The sequence below is a fragment of the Dendroctonus ponderosae genome, unplaced genomic scaffold (assembly GCF_020466585.1).
Source record: "Dendroctonus ponderosae isolate FM_Combo_2020 unplaced genomic scaffold, Dpon_F_20191213v2 Dpon_F_20191213_1, whole genome shotgun sequence".
Taxonomy (NCBI): Eukaryota; Metazoa; Arthropoda; class Insecta; order Coleoptera; family Curculionidae; genus Dendroctonus; species Dendroctonus ponderosae.
The window spans coordinates 32,645,070-32,661,800 of record NW_026017110.1 but is presented as its reverse complement, the minus strand read 5'-3'; the positions used below and the strand labels follow the sequence as shown (position 1 = coordinate 32,661,800).

The 16,731-nt window shown below is 37.0% G+C and overlaps 1 protein-coding gene across 6 annotated transcripts in view; it reads left to right on the top strand.

Moving 5' to 3' along the window:
* Positions 1 to 16,731, top strand: part of LOC109541915 (leucine-rich repeat serine/threonine-protein kinase 1) — a 444,231-nt gene that overhangs the window by 344,825 nt on the left and 82,675 nt on the right. For 5 of the 6 annotated variants that reach the window (XR_007282525.1, XM_048670747.1, XM_048670748.1 and 2 more), the window contains exons 2-3: positions 2,997 to 3,194; positions 14,153 to 14,318. Coding sequence is in view for 5 of the 6 variants with exons in the window: in XM_048670747.1 (XP_048526704.1) it covers positions 2,997 to 3,194; positions 14,153 to 14,318 (364 nt within the window). In the remaining variant the exon portion in view is untranslated. Of the gene's footprint in view, positions 1 to 2,996; positions 3,195 to 6,747; positions 6,793 to 6,855; positions 6,982 to 14,152; positions 14,319 to 16,731 lie in introns of those variants that run through there. The other variant, XM_019910912.2, reaches the window with a different exon arrangement.

Sequence of the window (16,731 nt, the reverse complement as noted above, 5' to 3'; positions counted from 1 at the left end):
TGGTGGAAAACACCGAAACGTATTTTAATTGATAAATAGACAATAAATGACTGAAGCCCAGGAATTGATTTTGATTTGGAATTGAAACACAGTCAGGAAAGTATGTACAATTGATAATAAGGTTTTGAAAATAAGAAATGCTGATGGTGGTCAAATCAAAATTTACCGATAACGAAATCAGGCTGATGTCGGATTATACCCATTTTTAGACGGGTTACAGAACAAACAATAAATAAAATAGAAACTAATGGGTTTTTCGGGTTTTTAGGCCGTCATTGGGTAGAATTTCTTCATGACGTTTCGCAAGCACGAGCGGCTTGCACCTTCAGAGGTGGTTTGCTTGAATTCTTACACTGTTCTGATGCGATTCCTCGGGCGCAGTCCGTATTTAGGCACCGGTTGCGCTGACGTGGTTTGTGATGACGTGGCCTGCGTCATCGGAGCCTGCGCATTCTGTTGGCAGTTGCTATCCTCCGGTGTACAGGATTCTCTCTCCTGTCCTGAGCTGTTGCTTTTTCTTGCTGTTTTTGCGTTGGTGAGTGCTGGAAACCATATCCTGTTTAGCGCCATTGTCTCTTCTTTTCTGTTCAAATTGTCGTCGTGTTTGTGGATTTCAATGGCTTCTCGTATTAGTCAGGGGCGATACTCTGTTGTTGTGGCCAGGACCTGTGCCTCTCCGAAATAGATGTTGTGTGTTCCATCGCTGAGGGCGTGTTCCGCCACTGCCGACTTTGCCACATGTCCCAGTTTACAATTACGTCGGTGTTCCTCTATTCTCGTCGCAACCGATTTCTTAGTAGTTCCTATGTAGACGCTTCCATAGGAGCATGGAATCCGGTAGATTCCTGCAGTTGCGAGGGGGGTCTTCTGTCTTTAACCGACCCTAGAAATTCTCAGATCTTTGCCGTGGGCTTGTAGACTGTTCTTATGTTGCGTTTCCTCAGGAGCTTCCCAATTCTGTCCGTAACCCTGGGAACAAAGGGCAGGAAAGCTTTCAGAGTGGATTCACTTTTTTCCGCACGGCCCACTCCTACAGCTTTTTTGATGTCCAACTGGGAATAACCGTTCTGAAGAAAAGCTTTTTCCTGGTGCTGTAGTTCTGTAGTAAGATGTTGTGGACCAAATATTTTTCTGGTTCTATCCGTGAGAGTTTTAATGATTCCCTGCTTCTGACTCGGATGGTGGTTAGATAGCTTGTGAAGATATCTGTCTGTGTGGGTGGCTTTTCGATATACCTTGTGGTCTAAACGATTCCCCTGCCTAGACACCAAAACATCCAGGAAGGCCAGTTGGTAGTTTTGTTCAACTTCCATGGTAAATTGGATGTCTGGGTGCTGTTTGTTTAGATGGTCGAGGAAGATGTCCAGGTTTTTGCTTCCATGCCTCCATAGCACGAACGTGTAATCTACATATCGGTACCAGATCGTTGGTTTAAGGGGTGCGGTGCTCAACGCTGTTTCCTCAAACTTCTCCATGAAGAGATCCGCCACCACCGGACTGAGTGCTTCCCATGGCTACTCCTTCCTTTTGTTCGTAGTAATCTTCATTCCACAGAAAGTAGCTGCCCTTTAGACAAGCCTTGAACAGATTTGTTGTACTCTCTTCAAATAGCTCCGCCACTAATTCTATGGATTCGTCCAAGGGTATCTTTGTAAATAGAGATACAACATCGAAGCTGACCAGCATGTCCGTCGGTTTCAGTCTGAGGTCTTGAATCTTCTTAATGAAATGTTCGGAATCCTTGGTGTATGTTTCTGTGGACCCCAAGTGTGGCTGCGGAAGAGAGGATAGATATTTTGCTATATCGTAAGTTGGTGATCTCGGGGCACTGACGATAGGACTTAGTGGTATTCCTTCCTTGTGAATCTTGGGTAATCCATACAAACCTGGGGGGAGGGCTTCTGACCTAATAATCCTCTTCATGGTGTTCTCGCCTATTGCGGATATTTTGATCAGGCGGTTGATGTTTCTGAACTTGGCTCGAGTCGGGTTTTATTTTGAGTTTTGTGTAAGTGACTGGGTCCAATAAGTTTTGGATTTTCTGCTCATACTCCTCTCTGTTCATGACGACTGTAGCGTTTCCTTTGTCAGCTGGCAGGACGACAACGCTTGTGTTCCTTCGTATTTCCTTGAGGGCATGTTGTTCTTTTCTGCTTAGGTTGCTTGGTGGTGGTTTCGCTTTCCGTAGGATTTGGGTGGTTTCCAGACGAATTTTATTTGCCGTTTGTTCAGGGAGCCCTAGCAATGCTGTTTCGGTGTTCGAGATAATCTCCTCTATTGGTATCGTTCTTGGGTTAATAGCAAAGTTTCCTCCCTTGGCTAAGACAGATTGCTCCGCAAGCGTTAGTGAGTGAATGCTCAGGTTCACTACAGTTCGTGCTGGGTCCAAGCCTGATGTTGTTTGGGTTGTTACTCTAGATTTGACTTCCAATTTTTCAAATTTCTTCTTTTGTCTCTTCGTGGCTCTGTCCAATCCTCCTTGCATGCTGTTATAGGAGATGGCGTCGATCTTATTCCAGTAAGAGTAATGCAAACCGTTTCCCAGTTTGTAGAAGAGGTTTAGAAGTTTGCTGTCTGTTGCTGCTAGTTTATTTCTCACGTTGTGGATCATTTCCCTTAGGAATAACTTCTTGGTCTTGTTGTATATCATGTGTGCTTGCGTGGTCCTAAGGGTTCTTTTGCACTTCAGGAAGCCGGGGATGATGTTGGAATCCCTGAATTTCGAATTGGCATTGGAATGAGCCAATAATTTTTTTATCACTGATTAGTTTATACGAGTGTTAGGAATTGAAATTAATTTTAGAATAAGCTAGGCTAAGACGCATATGTACTATACACGGGCAGAAAGACCGATTGGGTCGATAGCCTTTTTCTGTAGGAAATTTCTAATTTGCAAACTGATCTTCTTCTAGTTTTATTGTAAAGTAAGAATTCTATTCTCAGTCTTATTTGAAGACTAGGCTTAACTGATACTTTAACTATCACATTTTATACAGGCTGCATTATGGGACAATACGGAATTACTTGAAGATCTTCTAGAAGGTGGGCAGCATGCATTTCTGAACTCTCAGGACAGTTGGGGAAGAACTCCCCTTCATGCAGCCGTCATTAGCGAAAATTCGAAGTGTTTGCAGTTGTTGTTAAATGCAGGATCGGATGCAAATGTTCAATGTGGTCCCAGAGGTGAATACAAGGTAACAATTTCTCATCTAAGCCTCCTAACTAGATTTGTTTTTATATCTGGTCAAACCAATTACTTGTTGCTTAGTTTGGTACTTTTTCTTTTCACATCATTTTTTTCAAGAGAAATATGTATTTTTTGTGCCGTTAACTAGGCTCTATGCTCTTCTTAGTCTATAACTTATTGGGATAGTCAACATTATGGATGTTGCAACATTTTTCCTTATTTTTTATGAGGGCATATTTAAGTTAATTGCAAAAACATTAGCCTTTTTTATTACATCATAGTAGAGTGTATTACTTACTTTTTAATTGGAAAATACAAGGTGTTTCATGTAATGAAAGGGCATTATCTTAACCACGTATTGTAGGCCATAAAATAACGTTAGTTTGCTATATAAATGAAAGCTCAAAAATTAAATAGAAACCACCGTTCGTATTGTAGTAGATAAAAGCTGAGGTCATATCATAAAAGGAGTTGATTAGTGTGTGGTTTTTTATAGATGATAAACGAGTCTACTTTTTAAAACATTTAAATATTTCTATCTACTTTGATAGCTTCTGAGTTATGTATCCGCAACAGATTGAGAAAACGCGCGGACTAAAAGATTACCAATTAATAATTTTAGCTAGACACTGCCAGCAGTTTTTATCTACTCCAATATCTACTGCCATTTAAATGTATTGAATGTAGCACACCTAACACAAATCTTACTTTAGAATTCTAACCGCTTTTTACTTATAAATTTGGATAGCTCGCAGGCATGCACGCCACTGACCAAATTTTACAAAATTATTTTATTGCATAACATGCGTTTTGAAGAAATCTATAATTTAGCATTTTTTAAATTGAATTTCAACACCCTATAAATCCGTAACGAAGCAGTTATGAGCTGTCACTTATACAACGTTTTTTTGTTTTTTTTTAGTGTTAAAGGCTATATTTCAGAAACAGTTTCCAATGATTTCATACAAATTTTGGAAAAAAAATAGATAATTAGGGGGACATGTCTTAACTTTTTTGTTATTGTTCTACTGAAGCGCTTCTTTGAAAGCCAAAGCAACTTTGACATTGTAAATGGAATGATGTATTTTTTATTCTGAAATTTAATTCTACATGAAAACCGGCGTATGTGTTTAAACTTTTGCATGGTCTACTCATCTAGTTACAAAATTATCGATAATTGAAGTTTTATTGAATTTAAATACAATTAAACATGTTTAAGTCAGTGGTTTTTCAAATTGTCTTTCATATTCATGGTAACGCGTAAACTGCGAGTGTTAATTGAGGATTTTGACGTTTTTACGCTCTTTTTCTCAAGTTAATTGTAATTGGAAGATAATTTTAATATGGAAGTTGACATGTAGTTAATTTTGGGAGAGTGCAGAAAGAATTACAGATAAGCGGCCCTGTTCGCGAATTCAACTACCGATGGTGGCGCTGCAAAACGTCAAATTACTCGTTGTCGAGTGACAGTTGAGACTTGTCAGACTTGTTTATTTATTGGAATTGATGACATTTATAACATAAAACAATACTTACACACTTTTCGATCTGTTTACGTTTCTTTAAAATCTTGCAGAAGTTGATTAGAACGAAACAAAACCAATCACAAACACTAATGTGACACCAATGTCAACGAAACAAGTGTCAAATTACTAGATAACGTGTAGTTGTAATTTTAGTCACTAGGGGGCGTTTGGACTTTTGAACTCGCGAATTGTGGGCGCAAAATTTTTTTGTTGCTTATTCGTACGTTCGCCACAGATTGTGGTTGCGATTTATTAATCGCTGTGAAGAAATCACAGATTGAAAACCAGAGCTCAACTCTAGTCATAATCATATTGCACAGGTATAAATTTCATCCATACCATATCAAACTCCAACAAGAACTGTATGGACCAGACTTTCAAAATCGAGTTACGATTTGCAATTGGGTCACGGGGCAAATGGAGGATAATGACAGATTTTTTTGTTTGTTTCTTTTTAACAAAATTTAAGCTACTTCAGTACGCAAGTGTTTTTTAAATTACATTTAGGAATGTTTTCCGGGCTTTGAAGCCGTGGTCTATCGGAATACGGCACTCAATCCAGATTGGAAGCGCGTTTTGCGCCAAACAGCATGTGCGCCGAAGCGTTGGAACCCCCACCCATCTTTCACGCATGAGCACACACGGCTGGGCTGCATAAATACGACGGGGAATCCAGCAGTTGAATCAGTCTTAGTCGGAAAGGACGGGAGATCACTTCGCCCGCTGCCTCATCGCCTTTGAAAATGTCCACCGCAGTTGTGGACGAAACGTCAGGAAGAAATTCCGATAGACCACGGCTTCAAAGCCCGGAAAACATTCCTAAATGTAATTTGACCGGCCGTGAAAGCCTTAGTCTGTTTTTTAAATATTTATGTTCCTTCATCTAGACATACCTATACCTATTTATATGTATTAGTAATTTCTAAAAAACATCGGTAATTACATGTTTCTGCGTTTTACTTTATTATTTATTTTTTTATAATAGTTGTTGTATTTCAATAGAAGAACAAATCACGGGTCAGGCTTGTACGTAATTAATTGCTTCTATCAAAAGAATACGTTGTATTGTAAGTTATAATATACATGATTACAAAAATGTTATCGACAATTGAATTAGTTAAAAAGGACCTGCATTATATAAAATGACAGAAAGTAAATACTAGTTTAATCCTTGTTTACATTTTATTTTCATAATTTTCACAGTGCAAGTGCAAACTATTTATTGTAAATGTATATTCCTTCATAATTAACGTATTAATTTCTAAAAGCAAAAAATAGTAATTTTAAGTGCAATAGTGACGCGTGTCGATTTTCAAACAACGACGGCGCTTCGATTTCGTTTCAAGTCCCGGGTAGGCATGGTGGCAGTTTTTTTATTAACTTGAATCAAAAAGACTTTGCTAAGTTTGTTTATGTTTATATCGCATTTAATTAACTAATTTTGTCCAAAACACCATTGTAAAAATAAGCTTCAAATTGCCTACATATGTTCGCAATTTCTTCAAATGACATCTGAAGCCCATTTACACGCTCAAGCCATCTCAACGATCTGGCTTGCAAAAGCCAGATCTGAGCAAATGAACTGAACGAAAATTTGGCGTTAACACGTTCAGTTCGTTTTACCCAGAGACAAGGGATAACTTACTTACTTAAATTATTACTTGTCTCTGGTTTCACCCAGATGTCGGTAGAAGTCGGTAATATTTTTGCATCGGTATTGGTAGTAGTGCCAAAACACTTGCCCCCTGGTGGTACAATAGATTCCACCGGCGTCCCACCGCTGTACCTTTGTCTACATTCTTTTTCCTAATTCAAATTTATGGCTTTATTTTTCTGTTTACCTTGAGAGTTGATTAAAATGTCACAGGCTGCAGATGTTGCAAAAGTCTCAAATATTTAGAAACGTTTTAGTACATTAATTGAGTTCAACAGAAATGGCAACTAGGAAAAAAGTGAGATTTGGAATCATTTCGGATTAATCTCTGTCTAAAGCGAAGTGCAATTATTGTTCTATCATTTTAAATTTACTTAAAGGGTCAACGGGAAATCTTAGCAGACATATGCGTGTCAAGCATGTAGGTAAGTTAAAACTGATTAATCCAAATAAATATTTTTTTTCATATCAAATATTTTTTTAATTAGGTACTCCAATATACAGAGAGAAAGCTAATTTCTGCTGGCAAGATGCACAAGATATCACACGCAGTAACACCGACGGCAAGGATGTCCGCGTCAATGAAGCTTCAACTGCTAAGGAACTACGATCAGGTCAGCAGCAGCTAGATAATTTCCTAGTAAATTTCAACCCGGTTTCAGTTAATAAGTCGAAGCAAATTGATGAACAGCTTTTGCGGATGATTGTCGAAGAATATCAACCATATTCGATTGTTGTAGACGGAGAATTTAAAAAACTTATTAACATGCTATGCCCTGGTTATTCTCTGCCAATCCGTCAAACAGTAGCAAATAGCTTATTACCCCAAATGATCAATAAAATTAGAGAAAGTGTTATGCGAAAAGTCGAAAAGTCAGTAATGCGTATGTAGTTTCAATTCCACAGACAGTTGGACAGCAATTAACAACAAAAATTTTATCGCAATAACTCCACATTGGTTAGACGATAGCGGCAGCAAAACGTTATTAAATTCGTACTTATTAGATTGCATTGCGTATAAAGAACGTCATACTGCTGTAAATGTATCTACATTTTTGCAACCAAATTTGAAGAATGCGGAATTTATAATAAAATTGTTGCCGTTATTACTGACAATGCACATAACATTGTTGCTGCAATTAAACAAGGTAATTGGCGTCATTTGGGCTGTTTTGCGCATTCAGTTAATTTAATAGTACAAAAAAGACCTAAATAAATCGAATCGACATTGACGAAGATAAGAACAGTCGTAGAATTATTTAAAAGAAGTTTCCATGCCCTCTCTAAGCTTAATCAAACTCGAGCAAATGGGGATGTCGGTTTTAAAATTAAAAATGGATGTACCGACAAGATGGAATTCGACTTTAGATATGATCGATTTTTTCAAAGAAAAGACGCAATAATAGCCTCTTTAGCAATTTTACAACACAATGTGACATTGACCCCTCTTGATTGGGATATAACCGTACATGTCATTCGAATTCTACTAGTCTTTAATGACGTAACATGCGAAATAAGTTCGGAAAAAAGCGTGGCAGTTTTAAAAATATATTTATCTGTAAATACAATGGAGAGTCACGTCCGGCAGTGCAAAGCAAAAATTCAAATTATAGACTTAACGTTAAGTCATTAATAAATGCTTATCTGTCTGAAATATCTCTGCTTTTCAAACACATAGAAAATAATGAACTTATCTCGCACGCTACGTTATTAGATCCCCGTTTTTAAAAAATACGGGTTTTCGGACTCAACTAAAGCCAATCGCGCCATTGACTTGAAGTTGAAAATTAAAAGTCAATATGATAGCAAAGAACAGGAAACTAGACAAGTTCCAGACCAAGCAACTGCTGGAAATACGAATAAGTCTTTGATATGAAAAAAGTTCGATGATAAGGTACTTAAAATAAGGACTCCCGCTAAATAATTCTACTGTCGCTGCAACATTGGAAGTAGACAAGTATATGAATTGACCTCTTTTGGACAGATACGAAGATCCATTAAAATGGTGGTACCAAAGAAAAGAAGTATACACTTTACGAGCGCTAGTTAAAAAGAGGCTATGTGTCATGTGAGCGATTTTTCAGTAAAACTGGTCAAATGATAACTGAAAAACGAAACAGATTAAAAACCACAAAAACTTTACAAATAATATTTTTAAATGGAAACATCTAAGTATTTGGTAAAATACTCCTCTATACATTATGTATATTAATGTAATTTTATAACGATTTTTCTCTAGTACTTATATTTCATCTAATAATATATGAAATAAAATATTCAGCAATTAATTTTATATTACTAATAACGTCAACATTAACATTACAACACGTACACAACTAGCGTAATATTTGAACATGAATTCATTTTTTTCAAAACTATTTTGTTGATTATTTCGCATAAAAAAATGTGTATGTCTTTATCAATTAATTAAGAATTTAGTGAATTTTTATTTTGGTTCTGTATTTATTTCGTCTACTTCTGATATTAGCATAAGTAGATAAGTACCCGTGCATGGCATCAACTAAATCAACATGAGACAACACTATTATCTTGATTTAATAAAATGAACGAACTTTCGATTAATTTTACGTTATTTGTGGTGATAGTTATTTGCTAAAATTATTGAGGAATTTTATTTAATTTGGCAGCAATCATCAAATGCATATGACTAATATGTATTATGTGAATCTATATTTTTTATGTATGGTTGGTGTTCTTTAATTCTTATTTTGAGGTCTTCATGTTTTTCTTATATAATATTTATTACACTCGCAAATGGTTTTGTAATGTATAAGTATATTGTATATAATTTTGTATAAGTCGTTCTGTATTTTCAATTTTGTCAAGGTTTTGTTTTTGTAATTTTGCTTATACTTGCATTTTCGGTTTTGAAGATAGTTCTAATTTTATTTTATCCTAATTTTCAATTTCGTTAAAGATTGTTCTTAAAATATTTTGGATAATAATTCAAACAAACATTTTAATTTTTAAATGTTACATTTAGATTGATTAAAACTTGTATTTGCTTTATTATATAAACTTTTAACAATTGCTTTCTTTCATAGTTATCGTGTGATTTGAGTAAAGATTTAAATTTCAATTTGTAGAGTAGTATTTGTATATACCAAAGTTTCAAAATTGTTTAAAGTTTTCTGAACTAATTTATCGAGAAAAGGAATTTGGCTGTTTTGTTCTTTTCCTAGTGATTATATTAATTTAATGCACTACTGTGAATTTAAATGATATGTTAATATGTAAAGTAGGTAGCATAGATATTTTTAATTTTATTAAATTTAATTCACGTAAGTTGTAAGTTTTGAAATAATATTTCAAGATCCAGATCCGTCGGGTCTTTTCAAAGAGTTCCGATCCGCCCATTACTAATTACAGATAACATAATATTATGTTGAAAAAAAATTTTTGCATGTTTTTTAAAGGTAAACATACATAACTTGCACTATTGGGCGGTGAAAAATCCTTACTGGATCAGAACTGTGCCAAACCAACATCTCTGGCCGCTTAATGTTTCGTGTGGTATACTTCGGAATAGTATTATTGGTCCCCATTTTTTTTTGAAAGACATTTAAATGCAATATGTACTGGTTGGGCCAAATTGGACACTTTTAAAAGGAAACTCCCATTTCTATACCAGATAGACAAAATATGAATGACGAAAATCATATGTTAATATCTCTAACAGCATCCGCGATACAGCGTCTTTCAGAAATATACACTTTTAAACTTTCTTCGGAAACATTTCCAAAGCACTTTTTTGCGTAGTATCCAATGATGTAAGTTTCATTCGTGGTAAGAAAGTACTTTCCGAGTTATTAACAAAAAGCTATCATCATCAGTCAACCATCTCGTGTCTACTGCTGGACGTAGGTCTCTCTCATTCTTCTCCATGCATCTCGGTGCTGTGCTGCCTGCATCCCGTTGCTGTGCTGCCTGCATCCAGTTGCTGTGACAGCATTTCAGATCATCTGATTGGTGGATGGTCTCGGCTTCGCTAGGCTTCCTGTCTCGACCTCCACCCCAATAATCGTTTTGTCCATCTGTTGTCCGTCATCCTGGAGACGTGTCCTGCCCAATTCCACTTGAGGGTTGTTATCTTTTTTATCGCGTCTAGCACTCCCGTTTGCCATCGAATCTCTTGGTTTCGAATTCGTTGTCTGAGAGAAATACCCAACATGACGCGTTCCATAGCTATTTGTGCTACGCGAATTTTATGCACTGTTTTGTTCGTAAGTGTCAGGGTCTCTGCTTCATAGGTAAGAGCTGGCAGCACGCACTGATTGAATGTTTTCCTTGTAATTCTGACTGGGATATGTGATTTGTAAACATAATTAAGTTTGCCGAAATCTACGCAGGCCAATCTAATGCGGCGGTTTAGTTCGATGGTTTGGTTATTGGTTATATGGCCAGCAGTTATATGGTTGGTGGAATGGTCTCTTCCGGGGATTCTTAGCACCCTCTGCTCCAATTCCGTTCTGAACGCCACCTTGGTCAGGGACATTGGAGCCGCTGAGGACTGAGGGCCGTGTGTAGGATGTATCTTCCATGAATGAGGGAAAAAATTTGACCTTTTTCGCTGGCCAATTCGGGTTGGTAGCGGGTCTTCTTGAAAACAGCATTTCCGTTGTTTCCCGATGGGATGGTTATACCGCCATGGTTCGGTCGACAGCGCCGTTTTTTGTTTTCTAGCAGGGTGCACCGGATGACCGAAGTCATCGCTCGAGCAGGCGAGGTTGTCGTTTGGGTTGGCTTATTTTGACCAATATCTAGTCATCACCCCTTGCACCCGTTGCAACAAAACAGACATTCTGCACCAATCTGAAATATACTACCCGAGACTCACCAGAGAGGCCATCGAAATATTTAAACACCAAAACAATTTTAACAGAAAAGAAGAAATTACGGCACTCAATCCAGATTGGAAGCGCGTTTTGCGCCAAACAGCATGTGCGCCGAATCGTTGGAACCCCCACCCATCCCCCCCCGCATGAGCACACACGGCTGGGCTGCATAAATACGACGGGGAATCCAGCAGTTGAGTCTTAGTCGGAAAGCACGGGAGATCACTTCGCCCACTGCCTCATCGCCTTTGATAATGTCCACCGCAGTTGTGGAAGAAATTCCCATAGACCACGGCTTCAAAGCCCGGAAAACATTCCTAAATGTGATTAACCGGCCGTGAAAGCCTTCATAGTCTGATAAAACAGACATCTTTTTAAATTGGCACAAATATAAAAATATAGCACTATCTAGGTTTTGCTCAACTATTAAATCAAATATAGATGTTTAATTGTTAATTTTTTTCAAGTCTAGACTCCATGTGCCCGCTTTGTAGCGACAAGTAGGCTTTGGACGACGAGGCGAATGTGAATGTCAGTACTAGCATTTGTCAAAGTTTTTTTTTAATGCTGTAAAGATCTTGCTTATTTCTGACTTTTAGTGAAATTATCGGAATTAATCTGAAATGAAATATGAAAATTGTCAAAAGTGAGATATGATAGTTTCCTTCATACAAACGGAGTAGAATTCAGAAGCTGTTGTACCAGGAACCGTTTCCAGAGAGAAGACAACATTGAGAGATATTTTCGCAATATTTCAACGTAATCAAAAAAATGACGGCCAATTAGAAATGAAACGACCAAAAAGATATAAATCAAATAGGGAAAGAAGTAGAAGAGAGTTAGAAGAAATAACATTATTATGAACTGTTGCAAATAACCCCAAAACACCAATGCGAAATTTAACTCTATGAACCGGTCTGCCAAGAACTACAGTTAGGCGAACTTTGCAAAAATATAATTTTAAATCGTTTAGGAGGAGAAAAGTTTACCATCTCAGATCTGGAGATTATGAACGCCAAGTAAAAGTTTGGCGATGGTTCCTGGAAAATTGTCGCCAAGTGTGCTACTTTCCGTTGAATTCTATATGAGCAGACGATGCATATGTAACTAGAGCTGGCATTTTCAACCGCCACAACTATACGTGGTCACAACATAATCCTCATTCAGATGTTGAACAGAGAAATCAATGGACATTTGGGTTTAACGTGTAGGCAGGTGTTTTCCTAGATGGAACTATCGGTCCATTTGTTTTTGATGGTATTCTAATATCACAAAAGAACTTAGATATTTTAAGTTCTCAAAAAAATAAAGTAAGAAGTTCTCAATAAATTTTTAGCAAAGGTGTCTTCTATGCAATTGGGAAAGCGGTGGACAATTCGAACATCTATTGAAGGGTGTGTTTTGTTCTTGTTAGTTGAATGTGATGGTTTCGAATATACCGCTGCAATAACGATCTATTTTTTTAAACTGTATTTTATTGCTAAATTAACGGTTGTCATTTAAACTTGAAAAACTTTAAATCTCTATATTTCATAGAATTCTTATGTGAAACATATAATGTGATATGTTTGTAAAGGTACTTTCAAGCGCAAGTTCAATATGACAAAATATACAGAGTGTCCTATTCAGAAATATATATGTTCTATTAATAACTAGAAAAATATTTGCTTGCCGTATATGAAATTTAAATTATCCGATGCTACGTGAAAAAGTGCGTTGTCAATGTTTTTGAAGAAAGTTTTAAAAAATCACAAGAAAAGAGTTAGAGAGCCTTTCCAAAAATGCAAATTTCTGAAAAAGACGCTGTATCTCGGAAGTTGTTAAATATATTGACATACGGGTTTTTGTCTATCTGGTTTAGACATGGGAGTTTCCATTTAAAATTGTCCAATTTGGCTCACCCTCTACATCAACTTTTTAAGAAACAGTTAACACTAGTTATTGAATCAGAACATGAAAGTGTGGTTTCAGCAATATGGTGCTCTACCCCATTAAGCCGTGCAGGCCCGTAGTCATTTAGATGAAATATTTCTAACAAATGGATTGGTCGCGATGGTCCGGTCAAATGGCCTCCGCGATCTCCAGATATGACGCCGCTTCATTTTTTGTGGGGTTTTATAAAAGATAAAGTGATGGCTACTGCACCCACCACCTCAGATGATATGAAGGACAGTTTTCGCTCTGCCTGCTTGCTAGTTACACTTGAAATTCTTGAAGAAAAAAAGTGTTTGAAAGTTGACGACAGGCATTTTGAACATCTCCTGAAACATAGTTGATTACTATTAGTGGTCATAATTTAATAAATTATTTTTTTAAATATTATGTTGTACGTCATAATTCTGGAACTAAGTGATCAAATGACATTTTGAGAAATTTGTACACGTACATAGTTTCTTATGTTGATTTAAATTTCATAATCAAAAAGTCAGTTACCTTGACTTCTCATAGAAGGCACTTAAGTAAAATAATAAAACAAATGTTAAAATACGTCCCCCTACCCATTTCGTAGTTTTTCCAAAATTGTATAATTGTATTTAATCTCACTCTCACTTTAAAAAACTCACCCTGTATAGCAAACTAGGGTTATTTTCGCACCCAGAATACGTGGTTAAAATAATGCCCCTTCTTCATGAAACACCTTGTATTTACATGACAAGTTAAAGATTGACGGTGCTAACATTTCTTCTGAACAATTCATTATAAATAATAAATGAATATATGTTTTTCCTATCGATTCAATTTGAAATTGCTGATACTTTACCAAAACAATAGCGGTAGTCATATATGCCAATTAAGAGAAAACCGATGACATTTTCAACATATGTGTTCAGTATTAAATACATTGTATTAAGTAAACCCTTATGAAAACTGCAGTAAAGTCTAAATCATTAGCTGAAGCCTCCAATTAAACTAAAATTCTTTGTTTTAGACCCCTCTGCATGTATGTGCGGAATATGGTCACTTGAACAACATTAAGACTTTGCTGCAACATAATGCAAACATCCAGATAAAAGATGGAAATGGATTAACTGCATTAAATGTTGCTGAAAACTGCGGACAAACCAAATGTGCTCAACTAATTAAAGAAGCTGCTGGTAAGTTTTCCTTTTCATTAAAAATTTCGGAATTACATTTGGAGCGGTATTACCGCGTCACTCGCAGTTTCAGTTTTATTAAGTTCAAAATATTAGGTGTACAAATACTGTTTTTTTTATTACCAATAAGTATAACCATATATTGTATATCTGGTATTATGTACATTGTGTAGGTATACGTAAAACCATTAGGTAGAGTCAGATTATTTAGTAAGAGTACATTGTTTTCTGGTCTCGCGAACAACTTTTTCAGGTTTATGGGACGGTTCCAAAAAACAACTTGAAGTCGGCAAACGGCTGCAGCTGAATAGATCGCTCGACGTTGTCGCATCGGTTCTTATGATCCCATGACTTTTGACGGTTTTATGAGACGGTTCCAAAAACAATCTTTAAATCAGCAAACGACTGCAGCTGGTGCGAAGTGCGCACAACTGTTTCAGTTTTATGAGACGGTTCCAAAAACAACCGTTGAAATCGGCAAACGGCTGCAGCTGGATAGATCGCTCGACGGTGTCCGAAGTGCGCACCGCTATTTCGGTTTTATGAGACGGTTCCAAAAAAACCGGTTAAATCGGCAAACTGTAACTACGGTTTCGGGTTACACCTTTGGAACACTTAGCGGTTACGTTAAATACCGACCATCCATAGTCGGTATACATCCGTATCGGTACTGGTACTGGTTACTGGCATTGATTCCCAGTTAGTTTAGTTACTCTGAACGAGTACTCGGTATTAATAGGTATAGGGATTCGGTACTGGTACTGATTACTGGGTCTGATTACCAGTTACTTTAGTTACCAGTTAGTATGACCGAGTACGAGTTGTAGCGCATTCGGATTAGGGCTCGAAGGTTAGGATGGGTTACTTGATTTTCCGACAACGATTACTGATTTCTTGAGTACTCGTTTGATAGCTTGGTTCGGTATTATCTACTTCGGATACTGATGAGTAACGAGTACTCGAATACCGATTAGTTACTTTTTTCCCACCACTAGTGGCAAGTGCACTTCTTTTAAAAAATCCATCACTTCCTTAATTTTATCTAGCAACATATTCACGACTTCTAACGCATGTTTGATAACCAAGTTTAAGGTGTGTGCAAAACATCCAAAATGCTTCTGTTTTAGTTCATTTACTACTGCATTTTTAATGTTTGCTGCGTTGTTGGAGATGACAGGTAATATTTTAGCAGTCAAGTGGTACTTATTCGTTATTTCTGTAATCTCTTTGGCTAAATTTTTGCTCGTAAGTGACAGACATTAGCGCCCCATATACGAGCGAAATATCTGTCATAGCTTATTCTTGGCGAGCCAAATTCGAAGAAATATCGGTGCGTTAATGGTTAACCACGAGCCAGATACGACTCGATGCAAATTTCGTACAAATTAAATCTGCAGATCTGGACTTGCGAGCAAATTTTGCCGTTGGTGGGTACGGGCCAATACTAGTATAATCATACAGGGTGTCCCAAAAGTAATGGCACAAAACAAAATGGCGGATTCCTGGGGTGAAAATATGATGATTTAACACAACTCACCTTAGTCCAAAAGTTAACTGTTGCCGACTTTGCACGGAGTTGCATATTTTAACGAAATTTGGTATACAGTTGTTTTTGAGCATAGGGAATCCAAATCTGCCGTCAGCTTTTGATCAACTCGTAGAAAGCCACTTGCGGCGATATCTGGGCAAAAAAAATGTTTTAACTTTTTGGTCACCCTGTATTCTGACTTCTAAACTAGTTGGGTCTAATCGCGTATTAATTTGGCACAAAAAAGGTATTCTTAGTCGATGTCTCAACAAGCCTCTATTTCCGAGATATTTGCGATTAAACCGCAAAGTGCAGAATTGTGAGAAAATTTTACAATGCATGTCAAGTAGTGTGACGCAGCGACACGGATTTATTTGGTGTCTGTCATAGTGACACTAGTGCCACTACATACTTAAGTGTTGATTTCAATTAGTTAATATACCAAGGCATATTTTTTTTCATAAACCAACACTTTAGAAATCGGTTATCTTGGAAGTTCTTCTGTATGGTCCTTCTTATCGCAAATGCAGATTAACGCCATTCTCATCCTGTATTCTCCCGAATAAAGACGTTTTTTAAAAACAAGTTCGTTTGAGACCCCGTTGTAACTATCCTCTCGTTCTGGAAAATGGATGCTGTTGCTGTAGGATCCGAGATTGAAGGCAGCGCTCCGATTTCAAGTTAGAGCCTATCTGTTGTGCCTGAAAAAACTACCCGTTTTAACTTCACAACCCGGTTCGAAATAAAAGCCAAAAACTAGCTTAAGTACTTTAATTAGCAGACAAAAATACTCCGAACAAAAGAACAACTAAACAATATATATAAAACGCCGCAAAACAAAACAACGGTGTGGTACTAAACAAAAGCAGGCCTTTTTTTTTTTTT